The following is a 16,480-nucleotide window of genomic DNA, read 5'->3' on the forward strand; positions in this document are numbered from 1 at the left end:
CTGGTCTTGGAGTATGGCAGTCCTGGTGTTCAAGTCCAGTCTCTAAAACATAGTAGATGTGAATCATAGGCAAATCACTTGAATTCTCAGGGCCCTTAGGAATATCATTAATATAATACGTTGTCAAAGTGATCTTCCTAAAGTGCAGATCTGACCATGTTTACTGACCCTACTCAATAAACTTCAGTGATTCACTCCTGATACATAAAATGCTGTTTCTTTTAAAGCCCTTCACAACCTAGCCCCTTCCTGACCTACCTAATTCTCTTAAATTATATCCCTCTCTGTGTACTCTATAATCCACTGATGTCCCTCCTCTTGCTGTTCCCATCTCCCATCTGTGTGTGTTTTCACAAGCTGACCCTCATGCCTCTTGGCTCCTCTGAGACTCAGCTCAAGTCTTACCTTCTGCAGGGGGCCTTTGCTAGCCCCTTCCACTGCTAGGTCCTTCCCTCTGAGATCATACTCCACTTACTACACACACACACGTATATATACATATGTAAAAACCGATATATATCTTGTAAATACAGTTTTTTGCATGTTGTCTCCCCCATTAGAATATAACCTCCTTGAGGGTAAAGACCACTATTTTTGCCTTTCTTTTTCTCCCTGCTGCTTAGCAGACTGCCTGGCACACAGTAAGCCAATAAGTAAGTATTTATTAATAAACACTTGTTGGATGACTGACTAGATTTGAGATGAGTTTCTGATCTCTGCTGGTGGAGAGCATGTCCATACTGGTAGTTCCCCACATTAATGAAGTCACAGGTTTGGACAAAAATACACACACACACACACACACACACACACGAAGCCTAAAATTACATTAACTTTGTTGGTTCCCCTATCAATAGTACAACAACTCACTCTGAACTTGCAGACCCTCAGACCCTTTTCACACAGACTTCTGTCTAGTTACTTCCCTTCATTGTATCTATACTTTTGCAATTGATTAGCAAGACAGTATTGTGTGACAGAAAGGCACTGGCTTTGGAATCAGAGGTTCTAGGTTCAAAACCTGTCTCTGATGCTTACTTAACTGTGTGACCTTGGTTAAATCACTGTATCCCCCAGCTTCGTTTCCTTATGTGTAACATGAAAGGTATGGACTAAATCCCTATATTCTTTCTAATCTAAATGCAAGATTTTGCATTTATTCTCATCATATTTTATCTTATTAAATTTGGTCAATCATTCCAGCCCATTAAGAACTTTTTTGGATCAAAGTCTGTCACTCTGGGGTATGTGCTAGTAAGTGTTTAACAATTAGGTGGGTAGGGGTAGTGGTGGAAAGTATCCATGACACTTTTAAGTTTAATCTGCATTATTAGCTTGTATTCATCACTTTCTTAAGTCGAGACAATCAACAATATAAAACAAAAATCAGAAAGGGCTGATTTACAGCCTTACTGCTTTATTGGGGGCGGCGGCAATGGGGGTTAAGTGACTTGCCTCGGGTCACACAGCTAGTAAGTGTCTGAGAATGAATTTCAACTCAGGTCCTCCCAACTCCAGGGCTGGTGCTCTATCCACTGCACCACCTGGTTGCTCTAGCCTTAGCTTTCTGAGATGTAAATGCTTATCTTGAAAACTTAACAATTAGTTCTTTTTCAAGCTGGTATAGGCTAGCTCCAGCTTACCTTTGTCTTTAATCTTACCTTCTTAGCACCAAAAATCTGATCTATGCCTTTATCCCAGTCATGATTCTAGAGCACAAAATTTGAGGTTACAATATTAAAGGAATGGCTTATAATACTTAATAAAAACATTTTTAAATATGGAAATATATTTTCCAGGACTTTACATGTACAATTGATATCCTACTGCTTGCCTTCTCAATGAGTGGGAGAGGGACAGGACATAGGGAGAGAATTTGGAACTCAAAATTTGAAAAAAGTTAATGTTAAAACTAAGAGGAAATGGTGATTATTAGAAGTCTGCAGAATTTCATTAAGAAAAATTCAAGTCAGATTTTCCTTTTCTGACAAGAAAAAAACCAGACACAGTATGTCAGAATTTCAAAATATTTAACAGAATCTTTCATGATATCCTTGTATACAAGAGGGAGATATGCGACCTGGAGCTTAACCAAGTTAGTTGCATTTAGAATTGGTTGAATGACCACAGCCAAAAAGTGATGCTTAATGGATAAACTGTCTCTCATAGAATACAACAGGATTCTGACCTTGGCCCCATGTTTTGCAACATTTTTACCAATGACTACATGGCACGCTTATAAAATCTGCTGATGACCCAAATGGGTGGGGATAGTTAGCACACAGGTGATCCCAAAAGATTTCACCAGGCTAAAATGATGGGCTGAATTTAATTAGATGGCATTTAATGGCGTTGCAGGTAAAATTCTATGCTTGACTTATAGACAAACAATTGCACAAGTGCAGGGGACATGTAGCTAGACAACAGTTCTTGTGAAAAAGGCCTAGGAGGTTTAGTGGGCTGAAAGTGATACATAAAAACAATATTGAGAAATGGTAGCCAACCCCCCTCCCCATGCTTCCCTGCCTTCCCCAGGAGAACTCCAGTTGTATTAAATGAACTCAGAGTTCAGAATGAATAGGATGATAGTCCTCATGTCACCTGCTCTGAGCAGGGCACAAATGAAGTACTAGGTTCAGTTCTGGGTACTGTACTTCATAAAGAAAATTTATGAAAAACTGGGATCTGTCCAGGGGTGAAACTCACTGAATGGTGAAGAGCCTTGAAATCAATGCCAGGAAGACTTCCTGGAGGAACTGTGGGTACCAGCTTAGAGGAGAGGAGACTTGGGAGCCCAGGATCACTGTCATCGAGAAACTGAAGGAGTATTTCCTGGGAAAGGGATCTGACTTGCTTTGCTTAGTCCCAGAAGGCAGGGTCAAGAGGAAAGGGTGGGAGCTGCAGAACGGCACATTTGGGCTCAATGAAAGGATGAAGTTCCTAATAATTAAAGTTGTTCAAAAGAATGTTTCAGGAGTCAAATCAGTTTCCTCTTACTGGGGGGTTGGGAGAAGCTGGATGGATGACTCTTCTTAGGGACTTTGGGGGAATTCCTACTCAGGTAGTGCTGGACTAGAGCAGTGGTGTCAAACTCAAATAGATCCCTGGAGCTACATACTGACTTAGGAAGCCACAAATTAACATTATCTATGTTTTTCTATATTTTTATTTATTCTGTTAAACATTTGTTAAGCATTTCAGTCTGGTTTGGGCCTCCAGAGCTGCAGGCAAGTTTGACTAGACTGCAGTCCCTTTAAACCGGGGTATCTCAACCATTTTTGAGCTCTAGCCTCCTTTGGAAGTCTGGTGAAGTCAGACTTCTCACAATTATGTTCGCTATCATTAAAGGATATGAGATTTCAGTTAGAGGTTAGTGAAAACAAATGTAATTTATGTCCCCCATTCAAGTTCACAAATCCCCTGAAAACTATCCATACAACCCTTTGGGGTCCATAAATCTCAGATTAAGATCCTCTTTTTAAACCCTGAGATTATATGGAATATTTCACGTAATCTTTTTTTTTTTTTGCTTTTTGGTGAGGCAATGGGGTTAAGTGACTTGCACAGAGCTAGTAAGTGTCAAGCGTCTGAGGCCAGATTTGAACTCAGGTCCTCTTGACTCTGAGGCTGGAGCTCTATCTACTGTGCCACCTAGCTACCTCAAATATCCATTCTTTTTTTTTTTTTGTTTAGCTAGGCAATGGGGTTAAGGGACTTGCCCAGGGTCACACAGCTAGTTAGTGTTATGTGTCTGAGGCCGGATTTGAACTCAGGTCCTCCTGAATCCAGGGCCAGTGCTCTATCCACTGCGCCACCTAGCTGCCCCTTCAAATATCCATTCTTAATGTCACCAAATATATGTCTATATAGCTTATGTCATATATATGTGTATGTGTGCATATGTATACATATATGTGTGTATATCTCAGAATCTACCCTGATTGCTGAGATCTAAGCACCATAACTACATATTCGTGACACATGAGTATCATGAGACTGCCTACTCCTTATGAATTTGTCTTAAAATAATCTTTATTCCCATCAAAAGATAATAAAATAGCAGGGGACTTGTGGGCAGTCAGCCCTCATTTGTCCCCTTAAGTCTAATTAGCAAAGTCCCCACTAAAGTTCTCCTCTGATGCATCACCCTGGGGCATGGTGTCCCTAGGTTCTCAAAGATTATGCTGGGGATTGATGTACCTGTAGGCAGGCCTATTCAATGCTACCCTGGGACCAACCTGGCTAAGTGTGAAGAATGTTCTTCAGCAGAGGGCTAGCTGCTCAATGACAAAAAGGTCTCATGGCCACCAAAATATTTACAGCAGCACTGTTTGTAGTCACAAAAAATTAGAAGCAAAGTAAATGTAAAAAACAAAGTAAATCAACAGTTGAGGAATGGCTAAACAAGTTAGGGTACATGAATGCATGGAGTATTACTGCACCGTAAAAAACAAGAAATATAATAACTTCTACTATAATAGAAGTTGATCAAACAAGTTCATTATATGAACTGATGTAAAGTGCACAGAATCAAGAAAACAATACACACAATGACTTACAACAATGAAAATGCAAAGAACAGTCACAAGACAATCAACACAGAATGCTGCTGTGTGACAAAGAAGAGAGACGACTACAAATCTCCCTCCTTTCTCTGTGGAGGTGGTGGGGCTAGCTAGAGATGTGGAAATAATACTGGACTCAGGTGATATTCTGGCTGGCTTGCTAAACTTTCCTCTCTATTATTAACTGTTCTAAGAGACAGCTCTCTGAAAGGGAGAAGGGGGTAGGATATAAGGAGAAATGTAGGCGATATAAAAACAAAAGATAGCAATAAGGATGGGGGAAAAAGGCTAAGTCACCAGGTGATGATCATTTTTGGGCCACAGAAACTCATGAAAACCACCTACTAGGGTGTGGAGGAAGATGGGTTCTGTCTCAATAGGCACAGTAATGAAATCAAGGACCCTTTAAGTATCAGCAAAAAGGGAGTGAGAGGCAAAACAACATAGCAGCCTAAGAATTGATCATTCAAGCTTGGGAAAAGACAGAGCCATTGCATCTCCTTTAGTTCTGCCTCAACAAAGCCTGTAAGACGATCTGGCAATACTCTTGCAATCCTGGTTCTAAACGACTCTAGTGGTGAATCTTCTCCCACTGACTGGGAGGTTTCATCACTTCTCTCGAGGGCATCACTATCTTGTACCAGCAGCCTATTTGCAGGCTGTGCAACACCCTTGTGAGTTATTTTACCAACATCAACCCTAAACACAATCTGCAGAAATCTATCAGCAGTAAGGGAAGAGGATTAACAGGACCCCAAATCCCTCAAAAAGCAATGCCTTAGGTCAAGTATTTCCTTCCATTGCAGCTAAAGTCAAAGTACATTTCCTTGAAGCCAGTTTAAAAAAAGGCAAGCGTTTGCTGATTAGAAAAAGATCTCTTGGGGCAGCCAGGTGGTGCAGTGGATAGAGCACTGGCCCTGGAGTCAGGAGGACCCTGAATTCAAATCTGGCCTCAGACACATAATACTAGCTGCGTGACTCTGGGCAAGTCACTTAACCCCCAATGGCCTCATGTAAAAAAAAAAAAGTAAATTAAAGAAAAAGATCTCTTCAAAGTGAATGGGGAAAAAAAGCCCCAAACCCATCCCTCTCCCAAAATTATTGTGTTCCTTGGGCAGGGCATTATACTAGTTGTTGGTGAGCCACTGAGCCCAGAGATGAGATAGCTCCTGGCCTCACAGAGCTTGTAAGCCAGGAAGAGAAGGAACAGATTGCCAATATGTTCTGTTCAGTTCTACCCAGGACAGATGCAAGAAATCTCACTGCCATTCTTATCTATAATGGTGTTTCTTCTACTCCAGACTCTTTATGTGGTCTAAAACAGAACCCAGGAACCTACTTTGTGACCGGGACCTAAGCAACGGATGCTCTGACTTTTGCACTCTATGTATACACTTCCAAGCCCAGTGCACATACATACACTCAAAGCTCTGAATTAGGAACTGAGAAGCAGAAGTCAGATAGTAAAAAGAGGGAGTATCTTCAAGGAGACTCTTACCGAAGAGTTCAATGTAGACCTCCTGGAGGGTGTGCACACTGCAGAACTGGTTCAGCTCATGATGGATCTTATTGAAGATAAGGGCCTTGTCGTAGTCGGCGGTGTAGTTTTTCACTATGTCATATACTGAAGGAGGGAAGGAAAGATGCTGGAGTTGGAAAGGGCAGGGTCCCAGGAGACACGTCCTTCCAGAGACCAGGCGTGGTCTGGCATGGGAGGGCCGTGAGAGCCAGAAGAATCCCACAGTCAGGAGAACCAGCTAGGTTTTCTGGAGAGCACGACTAGAGAGAGAACTCACCAGCATTTGGTATCAGGAAGTTCACCACCTCAATTCTGTCGAAGTAAATCATCACACCACCACTGTTGGAAGGAGAAAGGACATGGGAGTCACAGAGAGACCCAAGAATCTAGGAAAATTTCCTGAGATGCAGCATAAGTGGAGGAGTAGATAAAAAAATCCAAACAAAGACATCAGAGGGAACAAGGTAGAAGCAATTTTTGAATTGCATGTACCAAAATGGTTTGTATTCTCTGGGCTCCCAAATAAAGTGTTTCTCCAAGCTTATGATAAAAGAAAACACCTTAACACTGAAAAAGTGTTAGCTGACACTGCCTAGTAACAGCTACCACAACTAGTGCTCATGTCTGCAGGTGCTTTAAAGTCTGCAAAGGATTTTCTATTCAACCTTCCCATGAAGTGGGCAGTGGATTAACAAATGTATTTTACAGATCAGGAAACTGAGGCTCAAGAGAAGTGAATCAACACAGCTGTATGGGCTGGAGACAGGATTTGAGCCTCAGTCTCTTGACTCCAAGTCAGTGCCTTTCATCATACAAGATGCTGCCTCAACTTGGCTGAGAAACCTCAGGGTGGTAGGGAAAAGGTGGTCTGATGGCAAGGGAGAGAATTGGAGGTCATCTGTTCCTGGGTTAGCAGAACATTTTTGCTAACACAACTAGCATCAGACTCTCTCCAGAAAAAAAGAAGAGAACCCCAGAGGCCAAACCGCGCCCCAGAAGTGACAATCCTAGCAGCAACTTCAGACACAGACCCCTCTGTGGTTTATCGGGCATTTTTAAAAAGGCTCAGCGCAAGTCTTGTCATTGGACACAGTAGAAGAAGGCACGAGTGAGGCGGAGGGGCAGGAAGCTGTATCATTCAAATACTAAACTTGAACAGAGACAGAGGACAAATTTGTGAGGAGTTAGTTCAGTATGAATAGCTATTTCTCTTTCTTGTGCTCCACTTTCACATCTCAAAATGGATGTCCTGCAGGCACCTTACATTCAATTATCTAAACTAGATTACCTTTCTCTCCAAATTCACCTCTTTTCCCCCTAAACTTCCCTATTTTTGTGAAGGACACCTTCCATTTACCTAGGTTTGGGACCTCAGTCTAAACCTCTACCCCTCACTCTCCTTTGTTCTAGCTAATATATCATATCCAACCACTAGAAAATCTTATTATTTCTATCTCTACCATGTCACTACAAAACCTCAGCTGGACTACTGGACAGGGCCCCTTCATTGGTCTCCTATGTCACCCTACTCCTCTACACGGCTACCAAAGTAAAACTCCTCAAGCACTGATCTGAACATGTCATTCCTCTATTCAATAAACTCCAATGGCTCCCTATTGCCTCTAAGATAAATATAAACCCCTGTTTGGCAATTGTAAGCTGGACCCAAGCTACCTTTCTAACCTTGCTATACCAAACTCTGAAGTTTCGCCAGACTGGCCTTCCAGCTGTTTCTTTCATATGATACTCCGTTTCCCATTGCTGTACCCTCCTTTTCTCTGCTTCTTAGAATAACTCCGCCCAGTCCACGAAGCACTCCCTGATGTCCCCTAGCTACTAGTGCCTTCGCCTTCTCCTCAATATTACCTGGGACATCTATTCTGTATACATCTATATACATTTCTCCTCCATGAGAAAGGATGTTCCTTGACAGCCAGGATTATTTGGTTTCTTTCTTTGTACCGCTGGGGTGAACACGAGGCCTGGCATGTAGCATGGTCTTATTTAATAAATGATTGCTGATTGAGTGATAGATAATTTCAAGGCTCACCAAAACAGTATGCTTGGGAGCTAGGCAGTACAAGTGTAATTGTCTCTTTTCCAGATGAGGAAACTGAGGCTAAAAGAGTAGGAGCAATGAGCCCTAAGATTACAAAGACTAATAAATTGCTGAGCAAGGATTCAAGGGGATGGTTTTCACATTTCATTTATGTGTACTTTATCTCCATAATTAGATCAAAAGCAATTTGAGAGCAGGAACCACAACACCGGCTCCATGGCATACTAGATATAGCCCTCTAAATTGAGTCAGAAAGACTTGAGATTGAGTTCCACCTCAGACATACTAGCTTGTGTGACCTCGGGCCAGTCCCTTTACCTCTCTTGAGACTCGGTTACCTCAAATGTAAAATGGGTCTTACAACATCACCTACCTAAGATGGTTGTTGTGAGGATCAAATGTGATCAGGCATGTAAAAGTGCTTTAAAACTTGAAAGAGCTGTATAAGTGCAAGCTATTATCATTATGTTTTTGTAGTCCTGCAAACACAGGGTTGGACATACAACCAGCATTTTGAAAAGGATTTGTTGACTTATCCACTGTTTATTGCAGCAAGGAAACCAGGCAAGGGAAGCAAGGTAAGCAAGCAGGGCAAAGTGCAGGGAGATAAGAGGAGGAAAAGAATCATGAAAGAATTAAAAAAAAAAAAAGACAAGCCGCCGCCACTAAAAACCTGTTCTTTCACTTCTTGGGGCCCAAGGGTTTCTCTCTTGGCTCCTCACCTTGTCCCACAAGGCACATTCTTCACTTCATCTGTCTGGAGTGTGGTCTACAAAGAGAGAAAACAGAAAAGGTTTTAAAGGGGGGAAGGCAAGAGCACTGTTTTCTTTCTTGTCTCATCCTGGGATAATTCTCTGTATCCATAAATCAGCAGTGAGACTGGAGGGCCCTCCCCTACATGACAGGGCATTTTCTGGGTCAGTGATCTCACAGGAAGAAAGGCACCCTATGAATGAGCTGTTAGACCCCTACTGGACTCAGACATGGGCACTCCGTGCAGTAGCACTGGTGGTAAGGAAGGCACCGGGAACCCACCATTCTCTAAGCATTTTCATTCTCCTTACCTGATGAACATTAAGTGGGGACTCAAGAGACCTAGGTAGGAGTCCCAACTCTGCTGCTAATTCAGTGTGACTTTGGGCAAGGTGCTTCCTCCCTCTAGGTCTCAGTTCCCCAGTTCCCCCTTCTGTAAAATGAGGAGGTTGGATTAATTGTGAAGGTCTTTTGTAACTCACGCATTCTGTGATTCTGGGATATACCCATGGAATGGGGAGTGTCCTTTCAAGTGAAGGCCATTTTGATCTAGTCCAGCCTCAGCATCTCATAGTGAGCAACCAAGTTCTACTTTAGGACCTGCTTCCCTGAGCTACATGACTCCCTCCCCCTCTTATCTAACCTTATGTCTAACTCTATTTTGTATCACATTTACTTCATTGTTCTAAGAGAAAAAACATATGGGACTTCCTGGGAAAGCTGGTCTAGTTACTTAGTCCATGGAGCTTCCAGGACCTCATGAGCACAGAAGCACCTCTCCGAGGCTGAATCCTAATTAAGTAATACCCATCTCAGACTTTCTTCACTGAGGTTTGCCTGGAGGTAAAGGGCAAGTCCTCTTGGAGGTGGGCCAGGGCAAGCAGCCCCAAGCAGCAACTATTACCACCAGAGAAGACTCCAGATGAATGTCTCCAAGATTCTTGTATTTCTTAGATATCAAAGTCCTATGACTTCGTTTCCAAATAGGTATTTTTCCCACCCAATAACAAGAAGAAAAATCCCCTGATGCAGTCACCCAAATGTAAGCATCACAACAGACTAGCCAAAGTACCTGCACAGACTTATACGACGTGATGAAGGGAAGCATGAGATGGAAACCAGGGCCACTGGTAGAGGTCAGCAGAGCACCACCTCTGCAGGAAAGGAAGAGAAAGGTAAGCTGAGTTAAAGCCAAAGGCTCCTAAAAGGAGCTTGAGAACTTGGAACATTCACAGACACTTCCCGTAGAAACTTTCTACAGAGTGCCATAAGCCTTCTTCTCGGGAACTCTGCTTCCTCTGGTCTCTCTCTTCCTCCACCCTCCCTTCAACTCAATCCTTCTGTATTAGGCAGCGCTGATATTCTTAACGGTTGGTCTCAAACTGCCCAGTGAGCCACGCCTTTGTTAGGAATGAAGTGGATGCACATGCTCTCTGAAACGAGACACAAAGTCTCTGGCTGGAGTTGAGCGATGAGTAGAAGTTGGTTTTGCTTTGCCACAAGTGGTACTCAGTGGTTAGCTGGGAGGTGGCAATCCATTACGGAAGCTGAAAGCAGGAGTACAGGTCAACACTCAAGGAGGTTAGGGAGGAGGGATGTGGCCAATCAAAAAAACCCATTTTCTATGTGGCTTTGTAATATAGTTGGGCTATTTCTTGGGTAATAGATTTACCCTCCCCATTCTGTGGTACATAAATGGATATCAGAATCAGTTTCTTTCCCTTAACTTGATGGTGAGGGGAAGTGGAAAAGCAGTATGCCGGGGAAAGGGAAGTCAGTCTAAACACTAAGAATCAGGTGTGGACTGCTGACAAAGATGCTGCCGAGCAGCGCTCAATAAATCCTCACTTGACGACTGCTGGCCCCTACAGCTCAGGTCACAAAAGGAAGGCCACAGAGGGCTCAGTAACATGATGGAGTTTTAACTCTGCAATCAAAGATTTATTCCAAGGGGCTGTGATTTTGTTAGTTTTGACCCAGGTTGCACTCCCTCCATGCCTTAGCCTTCTTGACCTGAGATTTGTGAACTTTAAAAAATTTGTTTTTTGCTAACTGTATTTCAATATAACTGGTTTCCCATGTATTTTATTTTGTATATTTAAAAACCTGCTTCTGAGAAAGGGTTCGTAGGCTTCACCAGAAAGGGGACTATGTCACAATAAATGTCATTTGGCAACAAACCTTCTGGTGATGAGCCTCTGGGCAAATAATGAGTCTGGCCCATGGGCAACAAACATAGTCCATACCAGACCATATGGAAGCCCCTCCAGCTTGGTAGGACCTTCCAGAATGCAGCCAGTGGCATATTCTCTGGGAATCCAGAGTCACCTCTCCATCATGATGAGGTAGACTCAAAGATTAAATCTTCTGGATAACAGTGCTAAAAGCACAGATAATCAGGTAGCTTGTTTACTCTGACAGAAACCTCCCAGAAAATCTCCTCCGCTGGGTACAAACAGAGGGCCTAATTTTTAAGAAGGGCCCCAAAGACAATGGAATTTTGATTAGACAAGGTGGGAACGAGGTCTTCTCCTGCTGCCATCAAGGGCAGGTGCCTAAGCTGACTTCTTCAGAGGCAACCAGGAAGCCTTTTAGGCCAAGGGAATGGAAAACTGACTTCCAGAACCATTCTCAAACCTAGTATTTTCTTTTCATTTTGCCTCTGAACCAGCATAGAGTGAGAGAAAAGACCTGGGTTCCAATTCAAGTTCTCTGATCCTTAGCTGGGAATGCTACTCCTCCAGCTACTCACTTTACAAGGTTATCATGAGGAAATTCCTTTGTTTGGCAGTGAGCTATTACTATGACTAATATTGTCACCTGTCATAAGTAGAGTCACCCGAATGTGGCGAGATACAGTGTCCCAGTTTTAGTGCAGTTTTAAGCTATTAAAGCTCCAAACTGCTCTGAGAGTTCTGGGACATCCTGTACATATATACAGATCTATCAGTAGTTGTTACTATAGAGCAGCAGCGTAACAGAACGATCCTGTCCCCTAGGCAAATTAAACCAACAAAACCAGAACTCAGCATTGACTGCAGGAAAGCAAAGCACCATCAGGAATCTCAGAGCTGGAAGCTCTCTGCAGCCCTGCCCCTTCCTCTTACCTGTAGTACACCCCAATATGTCCTTCTTCAATCTTGTGCACGGCTGAGAAGAGGGCTGCACAGAAGAAACTTGTCGCCACGGCCACCACTGCCCCTACTTGCGCCATTGGAAAGCTTTTACCCTAGAGAAAGGGTACAAGGAAACACGTGATGGTTAGGACCCAGGAGAAAAGCTACAACAGTATTTCACCAACATGCATACCTTGCATCATGCATGACTGCCTTCTCAGATTTGTTCCTGTCCTAATGCCAGTGGAACATAAAACTAAATTTGCAACTACTTTCACCTGATTTTTTGGGGGGAGGCAGTATAGCAAATTCTAATAGAAAATATCAAGGGAGCACATATCAAAAATAAGGAGAAACATCAAGTATCAGAATTTGATAAATGCAAAGTACTTCAGGGAGGAGCAGTTTTGCATAACAGAGACAAACATATCTTTGAGCAAATTCAAGGAGAAGGCAAAGATACCTCTTTGCAAAGGCTTACTCTAGTCTCTCTATATATATTTTGTATTTGAATATGTCTTTTGGAGTCACCAGTACAAATGCAGATTCTCTGAGCATGAGAAATCAAATGATCCCAGGACTGAAGTTTTTATTCTAGCCAAAATAGCCAAGACCCCTGAATTGTTTGACTTGAGCCTTTACCCTCACTGATCTAGTGGAATCCAAATTGTCACTTCACTTTTAGTATGCCATCCTTATTGCAAAAACTCTCCAGAGTCTGCCTCTAATTAGACTGCCTCTAATTCTGTTGCCCTTTACCCCGAGTCTTGTCTTACATGGCCCCAAGAATTGTTATTTAAGGATCAGCAAGGATCCTTTTAAGGAAAACTCTTGAACAACACTTATATCTCCTAAAAAGTCCAGAAACTGTATTTCACAGGCCCCTAAAGTAGGGCAGGTTTCAGAGACAGCTATAATACAAGGGAGAGCATAAGGTAGAATTCAGATTTATCCTTTTCCTCTTGTGAGCCCTGGAGACACCAACAAACAGAGGATCTCAGGAGCTAGAGAGGATTTTAGAGGCATTTCTCCTCCTACCACAATGACAAGTCATCATTCAGCCTCTATCTGAAGGCTTGCAGTGATGGAAAACCCTCTCCTTCCCAAAGCAGCCATCCCACTTTTTGGCACAGGTATAATTGTTAGGAAGCTGTTTCTTGTATTGAGCTGAAACCTGCTGTCCTGCAACTTCTACCCAGGGCATCCAGTTCTGCCCTCTGGGACCAAGCAAAGTAAGTATAATCCCAATTCCTACTGACACTCCTTTGAACACTGGAAAACAGTGATCATGTCCTCCCTGCATTTCTCCTCTGGCTAAACACCCTCAGCTCTCAACTAACTGATCTTCCTATGGCACACTTTGAAGTGACATATATTTGTCAAGGGGGAACAGGCCAGCTGCAAGTGCTGACTGACCAAATTATACAGGATGTCAAATGAACAGGAGACTGTGGCTATGTAATTCCAGCCAGAGCCACCCAAAGCTAATTGCAGGGTATTTCAAAGGAAACTGTTATTTACTCTTTTCACATGCTAGGGTGATAGACAGTATATGCACAGCAGGGTTCCAGGGCAGGATTTTCTAGAGAGTGCCTCCTCCTCTCTCCTTTACCCCATTATTCATTTGGCCCTTAATAGGGTAGGGCCCTGTCGCTTGGGAAAATGACTGAATCCACAGCACTGCTTTATACATGCCACTTGAATAACACTTTATAGCTGATTATTCCCCAAGGATATCTGTTGAGACAGGAAAAAAGGGCTCAAAAGTCTAGAGAGTCTGGCCATGAATATCCAGCTGGGTTTAGATATCAGAAAGCTTTAGAGAAGTTATTACTGCATTCATTTTTTGGCAATGGTCTTTGAATAATATGGGACGACTTCAACTCCTACAGGCCTTTAGCACCCAAGGAGATTTACCGCAGAGACCATTTTTTCACATCATTGTGCTGTTTGAACAAAGTAAGTTGTTTGTGAGAGGGTACTAATACTACTGCTGTGGCAGCCACTTTCTTAGATTTTCCAGGACTGTCCAGTTTTCCAACCAGGAAAGTATACTTTGAAAGAGGCCCTGAAGAAGAAACACCCTTCGTCCAACCATGTGTGATGATTTTTAATTTGGAAAAACATAGTCACTATAACTATACTGGCAAGTGCTGAAGGGATACAGTTTGGAAATGTTAGTCAGTATCTGGTTGGCTCTCTGCCTTGGGTCCATTGAAGCAAACTTTACCTTCTCATCAGAAGGTGGGCATGAGAATGGGTAAAGAAATAGGTAGCAAGTATCTTCAAGAGCATTAGCTTAAACTTGCAAAAAAGCCAAGACTGAGATCTTTGAATTCAACAGTCCCTATATGCCACCAGATTGGATCAAAAGCTGGTGCAACAGAGAGGTCAGAGTGTCCTATGGATAAAGATGGGGCTTGATCAAGTTCCACTCCCAGGACCAAGAGGCAGCTTGTTGAGGTGGAAACTATCCTGGACTTGGAGCCATAAGATCCAGGTTTGAATGCTGGCTCTTTGACTTAATATTAGGTAGCACTTAAACCGTGCTTTGACGTTGCAAAGAACTTTACACTAGCTAGCATTTATATAGTGCTCTAAGACTTGCAAGACACTTTACTCTAGCTAGCATTAACACAGTGCTTTAAGGTTTGCAAAGAAAGTTATACTAGCTAGCATCTTTGTTTAGTTTATTGTTGTTCAGTCGTTTCTTTCAGTTGTGTCTCACTCTTCAGTGACTCCATTTGGGGTTTTCTTGGTAAAGATACTGGAGCGTTTTGCCATTTCCTTCTCCTTCTCATTTTACTGATGAGGAAGCTTAGGCAAGCAGGGTTAAGTAACTTGCCCAGGGTCACACAGCTAGGAAATGTCTGACTCCAGGCCGGATACTCTATTCACTGTGCCACCTAGCTGCCCTCCAGCTAGCATTAACATGGTGCTTTAAGGGTTGCAAAGAACTTTGCTAGCTAGCATTAATATAGTGCTTTCAGGTTTGCAAAACATTTTTCATTTTACCCTTACAACAGCCCTGGGAGGCAGGTGCTATTATCCCTATTTTGCAGGTGCAGCGCCCAAGGCACACAGAAGTGCCCGGGTCCCACAACCAGTGTCCGCCGAGTCCACTGCTCCACCGGATTTACTCCCTGTGTGGTCACTTCACTTCCCCGGCCCTCAGCTTCGTCATCTATAAAATGGGGCGAGGAGGAGGGTGACTTTTGACGGTCAAAGTTCGACGTTACGACTAATCCCTTTATTGTCGCCCTTAAAACAAAAGCTGCCCGGGTCGTCGCAGGCGGCCGAGCAGACTCCGGCGTGGTCCTTCGGCGCCACGTCCGGCCGGGGGGTGGACCGGAGCGGGTCGGGGGCACAAGGCGCCTCGGAGCAGCGAGTATCGGGAGGCAGAGGCGGGGAGGGGGCCCCGGAACACGGAGGGTCCGACGTAGAAAGGGCTTGGGGGATCCTCGAGTCCAACCCCCCCTCCCCCTCCGTGTACAGTCGAGGAAACTGAGGCCCAGAAACTTGCGGGAAGTGACAGGCGCCGGGAGAGGGCGGTGGGCTTGCAGATCCCCGCCCCGGAGGGTGGGAGCCCGAGCTGGGGGGCGGGGGTCAGGGGAGGCCCCAGGAGAGAAGAGGTAGGAGGGGAGAGAGTTGGGGGAGCGGGACGGGGCGGCGTCTAAGGCTGTCCCTCCTGGCGCTCAGTACCTGTCCGAGCTCCCTCCCCGGGGAGCCGCTGCCACTCCGCTCGGCACAGCACGTTTCCTCCTTCCGGGTCCGTCGCCGCCGTGAAACGTCATCAGGAGGCGCGGGGGGCAGAATTCCTGTGTCTCCCTCTCTCCCTAAGCCTTCCTTCCCTGCCCCGCCCCCACCGGGCCGCTGCAGCCTGCCCCAATCGGCCACGAGGGGGCGCCCGTCCCCCGGTCCCACAGGGGAGGGGAGGAGCTAGGGCTGCGAGGGGTGGGAGGGAGAAGGATGGAGAGAGCCGTGGGAATGAATGGATGGAGTCTTATTGGGGTGGGGGGACAGGGAAAAAAAATTATCCCGGAAAGTTGTGAAGATGAGGGAAAAGGAGGAGGATGTCATCCTTTCCCTCCTGCCCTAGCCCTGGATGCAGGGACCAAGTCTCCCCATTTCACAGACAGGGAAACTGAGGTCCAGTCTTTCTCTAAGATAGAAATCATCCGACCCTTTCATTTACAGAGAGAGAAAAACAGAGGGCCCCAGAAAGGAAGCAGGCAGTCATGGAAAGCATTATGTCAGTTGGACTGGAGAGGCAGCCTGAGCCCTGCTGGGTTCATAGAACCATAGGATTTAGAACTGGAAGGGACGTTAGAGACCGTCTAGTGTAACCGGCTTATTTTATAGATAAGGAAACTGAAGCTCAGAGAGATTAAGTGACCTGCCCAGGGATACAGACGAAGGTACAGACGGTGCCTGGCACATAGCAAGAGCTTCATAAATGGTGATTTGA

General features: G+C 44.3%; 1 protein-coding gene across 1 annotated transcript in view; it reads right to left on the reverse strand.

Moving 5' to 3' along the window:
• Nucleotides 1-15,787, reverse strand: part of ERLIN2 (ER lipid raft associated 2) — a 29,360-nt gene extending 13,573 nt beyond the window's left edge. The window contains exons 1-6 of the mRNA XM_027865202.1: nt 15,715-15,787; nt 12,004-12,125; nt 9,969-10,050; nt 8,866-8,912; nt 6,362-6,423; nt 6,064-6,189 (exon numbers count right to left, since the gene is read on the reverse strand). Coding sequence (XP_027721003.1) covers nt 6,064-6,189; nt 6,362-6,423; nt 8,866-8,912; nt 9,969-10,050; nt 12,004-12,110 — 424 coding nt within the window. The 5' untranslated portion in view covers nt 12,111-12,125; nt 15,715-15,787. The remainder of the gene's footprint in view (nt 1-6,063; nt 6,190-6,361; nt 6,424-8,865; nt 8,913-9,968; nt 10,051-12,003; nt 12,126-15,714) is intronic.
• Nucleotides 15,788-16,480: the final 693 nt, after the last annotated feature.

The sequence above is a fragment of the Vombatus ursinus genome, unplaced genomic scaffold (genome assembly GCF_900497805.2).
Source record: "Vombatus ursinus unplaced genomic scaffold, bare-nosed wombat genome assembly UNPS02014778.1, whole genome shotgun sequence".
NCBI classification, from domain to species: Eukaryota; Metazoa; Chordata; class Mammalia; order Diprotodontia; family Vombatidae; genus Vombatus; species Vombatus ursinus.